Source organism: Ananas comosus, linkage group 20 (genome assembly GCF_001540865.1).
Source record: "Ananas comosus cultivar F153 linkage group 20, ASM154086v1, whole genome shotgun sequence".
Lineage (NCBI taxonomy): Eukaryota > Viridiplantae > Streptophyta > Magnoliopsida > Poales > Bromeliaceae > Ananas > Ananas comosus.
The window spans coordinates 8,747,692-8,755,769 of record NC_033640.1 but is presented as its reverse complement, the minus strand read 5'-3'; the positions used below and the strand labels follow the sequence as shown (position 1 = coordinate 8,755,769).

General features: G+C 36.5%; 2 protein-coding genes across 5 annotated transcripts in view; one reads left to right on the top strand and one right to left on the bottom strand.

Moving 5' to 3' along the window:
* Window positions 1,746-4,841, top strand: LOC109725398. Its single transcript, XM_020254562.1, has 3 exons — window positions 1,746-1,999; window positions 3,916-4,037; window positions 4,331-4,841. Exons 1-3 carry the CDS (start codon window positions 1,855-1,857, stop codon window positions 4,652-4,654), a joined length of 591 nt encoding a protein of 196 aa, XP_020110151.1. The 5' UTR covers window positions 1,746-1,854; the 3' UTR covers window positions 4,655-4,841.
* The window catches only part of LOC109725407 (probable nucleoside diphosphate kinase 5), a 3,636-nt gene continuing 733 nt past the window's right edge, over window positions 5,176-8,078 (bottom strand). For 2 of the 4 annotated variants that reach the window (XM_020254588.1, XM_020254591.1), the window contains exons 2-6: window positions 7,198-7,422; window positions 6,239-6,346; window positions 5,995-6,104; window positions 5,725-5,784; window positions 5,176-5,555 (exon numbers count right to left, since the gene is read on the bottom strand). In XM_020254588.1, coding sequence (XP_020110177.1) covers window positions 5,530-5,555; window positions 5,725-5,784; window positions 5,995-6,104; window positions 6,239-6,346; window positions 7,198-7,422 — 529 coding nt within the window. In that variant the 3' untranslated portion in view covers window positions 5,176-5,529. Of the gene's footprint in view, window positions 5,556-5,724; window positions 5,785-5,994; window positions 6,105-6,238; window positions 6,347-7,197; window positions 7,479-8,078 lie in introns of all 4 variants that reach the window. The other 2 variants (XM_020254590.1, XM_020254589.1) reach the window with 2 other exon arrangements.

Below are 8,078 nucleotides of genomic sequence, written 5' to 3'. Positions count from 1 at the left end.
AAAATAGGCTCGGCACCCAGCACGAGCGTAACAGTAAACTACACTATCTGGGGTATCCATCACACTGATACTGCGGCGATACAAAAATCATAACGGCTCCTAGAGCTAAATCTGGTAGTGTAAACAGGTGACAGATCCATAACGCTGATTTTCTCCTATGTCATATCCAAGTCCAACATGTATAATTTATCCATAATAAAACTAAGCTCCCAAATTCAGTTTAGATGTCCACAACATGAAAGATCAAGAATTCGAGCTATTTACACGTGAAATGCATCCACCAAAATATACATGCCGACAACGAGATATTAGGAGTAGAATCCAATGATAAACCCACCTCGAAACGCTAAACCGGCACCAGCGCGACGTCGAAACAGTGGAATCACACGCTCGCTTGGCCTCCCAACGCAGCCACCACAACGCTCGTGTGCTCGAACGGCTCTGCGGCGCGACGTCAGCGACAAATCAACTCCACCCGAGCTCCTCCTTGCTCGGCCGATGTTAGAGAGAGAGAGAGGTGAAGAAGCCATAAAAATCCATCTCTCTAACCCTCTACAAACATATACGCAGTGGAGAGGAGTGGGTGACACAAACAAGGTGAGAAATGACTCATTTGCCCTCTCACCTATCCTGGTGTACCGGTACACGGGCATCTGTACCGGTACAAATGACAACCCGAGAGTAGCTGCGCGGAAACAGGCAAAGTGTACGGATACACCTCCGATACTGTACCGGTACAAAATGTGTACCGGTACACCCCTGATGCTGTACCGGTACAATAAGCAGAAAATCTGCTATTTGCAGATTTCAAATGCCAAATCCTGCTCTCGCGTCTCTGCTGAGTCCGTTTTGCGTCTACTTCGCGCCAACGTGACTCGGATTTGTCCCCACACTCTCCAGAGCTGTCGACAAGCCTCTCCTGCTAAACACTAGGGATATCACAATATATATGCATAGTATCAAAAATAAATGAGCATATAGAGGAACTCATTCCAATTAATTTTGGCTTAATAACATTGGTGGTCCTCAAATTGTGAGCCGCGTAATATTTTAGTTCTTAAATTTTAATTTAGTTCTTAAATTTTAATTTATTATAATTTATAATTCAAAACTTTTAAATTATCGTAACTATGTTCTACAATATAAAGTGGTGTTGCTAATGTAATAGTATTGAAATAGTATTGTAACGTGTAATTATTTTTATATATTTAGTTATTTTTATATATTTAGTTAGTACACTTCTGAAATTTTAGAAAAAATTTCAAATATCATCTTTTATGGTTTCGTATTTTTTTATTTTAGTACCTTATGGTTTAAAGTGTATTAATTTAATACTCCGTGATTTTATTTTATTTTTTTATTATCTCCTCAACTAATTTTTTTGTTAAATAAGCGATAAGGTTAAATCTAAAAGGTACTAAAGTAAATATTTAATAAATCTAGGTGGGATATTTAACGAAATGTAAACAAAAAAGCTGATGAAAAAAAAAAATCACATCGTACTAAATTAATACATTTTAAACCACATGATATTACAGTGAGAAAATACGGAACCACACGAGAGATATTTAAAGTTTACCTTAAATAAAATAAGTTCTGTACATATTTTTCTGTCTTTTATATTCATTTCACGGGAAAATAAAGTTTGAGTGGGTCATTTCATAAGAACGAAAGAGTTGAGGGGTGTCCCCATACTTTTTTTGGTCCTTTTTAAAACCTCTTTGTCAACAACAACCAGAAGCGGAGTTGTTTATCATCATCATGGCAATAGAGCTCAAGCGATCACTCTCTCTCTCTCTCTCTCTCTCTCATCCCCTCTCTTTCTCTCTCTAAAAGTGTTATAGGAGATCGAAGATGATGGGGAGCTCCGCGAATACGAAGACCTCTTCGGAGATCGCGTCGCTCTTGGATTTGAAGCCGCACCCGGAGGGGGGATTCTTCGCTGAGACCTTCCGAGATTTCTCCATCACACTCCCCAAATCCCTCCTCCCTCCTCACTGTAATCTCCTTTTTTTTCCCCCTTTTTTTCCCATTTTTTCCGAATTTTTTGGTTGAGAAATCCATCTGCAGTGCTAATATTTGTGTTTTCTTATGTGGTTTTGCGATTTGATGTTGTGGGTTTTGCCATGTTGTTAGAGAAATTGATGAGAAACCTAACAAAAGTTAGATTTTTTTTTTTTTTAAACGTTTTTTGTTATTGTAGATGGAGTAGTGAGATCGGGAAATATGTATAATTGGTGTCTTTTAGGTATTAATTTAAGCAATGAGATGATATTTGTGTGAGGATTTTCGGGGTTTATCCCTTTTGAAATGATCATTAGCTTATCTTTGTGTTGAAGGCTCCGGAACCATCTGAAATTTCCTAAACTATAAAATTTAATATTTGGTATCCGATCTTTCAATTTTTTTTTTTTTGTAATTAATGACATAGATCGATATTCCATCAATTTAGAGTGACTAACATTAGTTAAATCGCCAAGGAAGTAGTAAGCATATCAATTCTTAAAGGTAAATATGCACAGAACTTTACCTAAACTATGGACCATTTTGAATTGATTATCCAATCTTTCAAAATTTTGATTTTACAATCCAACCTTCCAATTAGTTTGATTTGAGTAGGTTAATGATACTTTAATTTCAAAATTTAAGCTAATTGCATACTTTAATGAATTGATAGTTGCAATAATTGAGTGGAGTATAACTTGTAAAGATAAATAACGCTTTCATATTTTGAAGTCAAAGTACCGTTGATTTATTCAAATCAAACAAATTGAAATGTTGGGTAGTAAAATTAAATTTTTGAAAGATTGGGTGGTCGACTCAAAATAGTTCGTACCTCAAGTAAGTTCGGTACATTTTTATCAATCTTAAAAGAGAGAATTCATATAGTTCTTACAAATAGTTAGATTTTGGCAAAACTAGCTCATTTTAACATCGTAGCTGTGTTTGGAGAAACTTTATATCAGACAAGTCTTTTCAGATGCACCCTTATGTATTGTTGGATTTCACTCTGTGCGATTTTAAAGTGGAGTTGAGTGAAATCTAGGTAGAGAAAAGGAACATCGCGAAAGACTTGTATGATAAATTTTTGTTGTTTTTTCCTGTGTCTGAAACGCATGAAATTGTCAAAAGCTGTGTCTGAAATGCATGAAATTGTCAAAAGCGTTTTGGTACAGCATTGACACGCATTAGATTTTTGTCTCAAATATCCAATTTTCTCAAAATAAAGTACCGACATGGTTCTGATATAGAAACCATTAAGACGCTATCTTGGAACCTTTGTACATTACATTTGACGATAGAGATATGGTCATCATGGAAAAGAAACTAGCGGAAGCTTTTTGCGGATGAATCAGTTGAAGTCTCTCTTTTTCTTGATGAATGTTGATTTGATATTTGCAAATTAATGTAATATGTAATTTACAAATTCGGCTTAGTAGAGGCGGATGGCTGATAGTAATGTCATACAAAAAACATTACTTGTCGATGCATTCCATACTAATTATTTCTTGCATCTTGAATGATAATAGCGAAATGGTTTTATTATTTCTTGCATCTTGAATGATAATAGCGAAATGGTTTTGCAATGTATATAACGGATCAATTACAGAGTCTTCCTTGTTTATTTGTCATCATAATTTGCGAAAAGCGATTCAATAGAAAGTGAAAATGAAAACTAAAGTTCCTATATTCACATACTGCTATGCATTTATATATGTCTATATACATGTATGCAAGAGTGTTCCAATATTCCTGTGGTATGGCGTCGTAAATTTCCAACGATGTGTGGTATTTCTTTCTGAAATATTGTTTTCAGTTATGTCTTTTCCTACGCAACGATACTGATAAATCATCTAAACCCGTTATTTTCTAGTGCTTATAATCGATGAGTCTTGTAACTGAAAACTTGTGCAGATAAGGTCGAGCGCCCTGTGAGCACAGCCATTTACTTCTTGCTGCCGTCGGGTAGTGTTTCGCACCTCCACCGCATCCCCTGTGCCGAAACCTGGCACTATTACATGGGCGAGCCCCTCACGGTTAGAAACCCTAACTTAATATCAAACGGCAGCCACATTACTTTTATATATTCCAGTGAATGATTATCTCTTTATGCCCCTTCCGTTATCCGAATTTCTTAATGCCCTTCAGAAACTTAGTTTTCTTACATGTTTACTATTGTGCTTAATGTTTACCTATCAGAGAAGCAACTTTCAATCGTGAACTGTAAGAAACTGCACTTTTGCGGTTCTAACATGAAAATTTCAGATTTTATAGGTGTAGTGTATACTTAAAAGTCACTTATTTTTACCTGCTTGTGTTGTACATCCAGGTCTTTGAGCTACATGACGATGGTCACATCGAGCTAACTGTCCTAGGCCCAGATCTCAATGCCGGGCACCGGCCGCAATACACCGTACCGCCAAACGTGTGGTTCGGATCGTTTCCAACCTTAGACGTAGAATCCTTTGCGTCAGACGGCAGCCTCCTTGTTAAGTCTCGGAAGCGGGACTCCGAGCTGCACTACTCGCTGGTAGGCTGCACCTGTGCCCCTGCATTCCAATTCGAGGATTTCCAACTGGCCACTCGCGACGAGCTCAAGGCTCTCGCTCCCAACGCAGAACCCTTCCTCAATTACCTCGTCCTTCCCAGCTGAGCTGATTTGTGGCCTGTTCGGATCTCTTTTCTTTCTTTTCGATCTTTTTACCTTTCACGCGCAATAATCTTGTACTGGGTTTGTGGGTGTTCACAATCGTGACGACTGAATTATACTGTAACAGAGTTATTACGTAATACATTTACATGGAAATAACACTCGGGACGAATTTTGTCGAGCCATTTCTTATTTTGAGTGGAGCGGCGAAGAATTGTCGACTCGTCTGATTTTGAGCAATGTTATGGAAAGATCATCGACAACATAGTAAGTCCTGTTCAGAGTGATGTAACAGGGTAATTTGATGGGTTGGAATGGACGGTTAGGATGAAAGTAATGCGGCGACGCGTCACCGTGTCATAAATTTACCTTTGCTTGGAGAGTCTCAGATCAACAATTAGCATAGCTAACCTGCTAGTCAAAGAGTTGATCTCTTGTTGCTTAGTTGGACCTGCAATGGCTTCAGCTTTAAGTGTAAGTTGCAGCAGGAAATGATTAAGATTCATTGTTCTGAAACACTGTACTTCAAAATACACTGGAAACAAACTTAAAAAGAGTCCCTCAAAGTACACTGGAAACATTTTATAGTAAGCAGCCTTAAATTTAGGAAATGTACACTTACAGGGCATTCAAATTCCCAATTTGGCCGATAACATTTGATGATATTGAGTTTTCTTACACGATCGAGGCAATAAAAAACTAAAAGTCGCATAAAGTTCCATCGACGACAAGCGCCTGCGTGGAGGAAACCATGGGCACCGGATAAATGACTTGTAACTAGAATTCCATGGACCGGTCGTTCGCACTACCTGAGAAATAGCCGAGCCGCTTGCTTCGATGTTGTCTTTTTAGATGAATTTGTGCCTCCCGGTAACCTTCTAAAGTTCGTCATGCTTTGTAACAGCTGGAAAATAAATAAAAATAAATAAATATTTTCTACAGCCGAAAGGATAAACTATTGCCAACATCTCTTCTGTCGTATCGACCGCAGATAGCGCATTCATCTGTTCTCCATTCCTTACTCAAAATCCTCACCGCGTTTATTTTATATATACGAGAAGTCTAAAACTCACCAGACAATGTGGTTTTAAAGGAGAGAAGGGATGGATGGCAGATACTCTGGCGATCTACGGTTGTCATTGTAAACCAGGTTCAAGCTATAATTTCTCCCTTATTAAGTACACAAGTGAACGAAAAAAGGAGCAAATCGATGCTTCATCTTGGTAATTCGTATGTTGTCGCTAAGGTGAAGGAACATGAGCAGCAGGAACAACATCAACATGGCTAATTGAGGGACACAGAGAGAGAGAGAGAGAGAGAGAGAGGCAAAAGAAGAAAAGAACCTGGAGAGATGTCTCCGAAGAAAAATGAGATTTCCCTTGCAGCCGATTGAGGCGAATCAGAACCATGGACGCAATTCCTTTCCAAGTCCGACCCGCACATGGCTCTAATGCTGCAAATCAAAAGCAAAAATATGCGCACACTTGAAATAAGACAAATTTTCATCATTTAAGTTTATACGGGCATGCTTACACGCACAAACACATATAGGTATATGAAACCAAAAGTACATGAGAAATTCTTAACCTGCTAGGATGAGAAACTTTAGCCTTTCTGGCATCAGTTGGTCCAATCAAAGCGCGCCATCGCGAGACGGCGTCAGGCTTTTCCAGAACCATAACATAAACTGGGCCACTGAACATCAGCAAAATCATTTAGTAAACAAGCAACAGAGAGAAGTCCTTTAACATGCGAGTATACAAGATCCACACAAAATTATGCGAAGGATAAATTTCATTAAGTGATCGACATTGTCAAAGTAAAGGTCGGATCTATGTACTGAATCACCACATTGATACATCATATCGCACACATTACACGAGTCGATTTATTATGATGTAAACATTTATGCAGTGAAATACCATACTGAAGATCGCCATATTATATGGTTAGGGACGAAGCTAGCACTCGATTATGAGGGGGGCCAAAAATACATGCAAATCGAAATTTTAGCAAATAAACAAAATTTACCTAGTCAAATTTTTGATGAAAAATATATTGACTAAATAATTAGTGTAAAAAAGACATTACCCCTTTTTTTTTTATACTTACTTAACTTTAATTATTTATTTATATTATTTCACTAAAATAATTTTGAAATTTATTAAATCTAATAGTAATTCAATGAATAATTTAATTTCTTAATTTTTACTAAATATAATTGTGACAATAAATGACTATTAGTTGAAAGAACTATTAACTTTAATATAACCTTTAATTTAATTAAATAAAAAAAGTATCTAAAAAAATTAGAAGTTATGAAGGTACTAAATAAAAAATAAATAAATAAACTCAGAGTTGAGAGAGCATTATATTAGTGCCAAATTTTTTTTAAAAAAAAACAGATTACTCATCATACTTTTAAAATTAAATAAAAATACATTTTAAAAATTTTTTATATAAAAAGGACTATTATGCAAATTATGAAAATTTGCTCAGCCCCAATATAGCTCCATCCCTGTATATGGTTTTGCAAAGGAACTTACCTCGTCATATACTTAACAAGGCTTTGGAAAAAGCTCTTTCCGGAATGTTCAGCATAGAAAAGTGCAGCTTTCTCATCATCAAGTTGCACCATCCTCTCCTTGATGATCCCAAATCCAGATTCCAGAATAATAGTCTTTATTTTGTCGGTGTAGTTTCCTAACAAACCATCCGGCTTTATCATAGCCAGAGTTCTCTCCCTTTCAGTAGCATCACAGATCTGAGAGCTGAATCAGATGTTGATTTTTCATATTAGGATCAAGTAACAACACGAACATCTATTCTGAAAACAAGAGAACAAAAAGACACTGATGTGTTGAAATAGCGTGACAAAAGCTTCAGAATTCAACTCTGTTATACATAAACATAAACATTTTGTTCGACGGTAAGCGATAGGGGAAAACCGAAACAACAGCCTCACAACAATACAACTTAACAGCCGGAAACATAGCGCATTAAAGTGAAACTTACTGAAACTTACTGAGAAGTGCATGGTAATAAAATGTTAAATCAAATAACGAACCAGATATGATGAATGAATCTTATTTTCAAATAATAGTAAATTTGTCAAGCTCATGATGAGCCTCCAAGTACTTCCCCCTCAGATTAAAAAAAGAAAAAAGAAAAAAGAAAAAAATGGTAATTTCTCAAATGAGATGGATAGAGTATCGCTGAAACGAAATACATTGGAAAAGAAAATTTAGAGAATCTTGTTTCCGAACATTGTTATGAAGCATTAAGCCAACAGAATGTGCAGGATAACAACATGAATCCGAACAAGGAATTTCGCAAAACCAAAAGTTAATAGTTGTAACTAAATAAATAACCAAGATCAACTTAGATAAGGCGTTAATATATTTTTCACAAACGGAATGTGGACACG

Bases quoted from the DNA above. Each gene is read 5' to 3' on its own strand.
- LOC109725398 (XM_020254562.1), top strand. From the start codon at position 1,855: ATGATGGGGAGCTCCGCGAATACGAAGACCTCTTCGGAGATCGCGTCG. The intron at 2,000-3,915 runs GTAATCTCCTTT...AAACTTGTGCAG, and splicing joins ATCCCTCCTCCCTCCTCACT to ATAAGGTCGAGCGCCCTGTG. The intron at 4,038-4,330 runs GTTAGAAACCCT...TTGTACATCCAG, and splicing joins ACATGGGCGAGCCCCTCACG to GTCTTTGAGCTACATGACGA.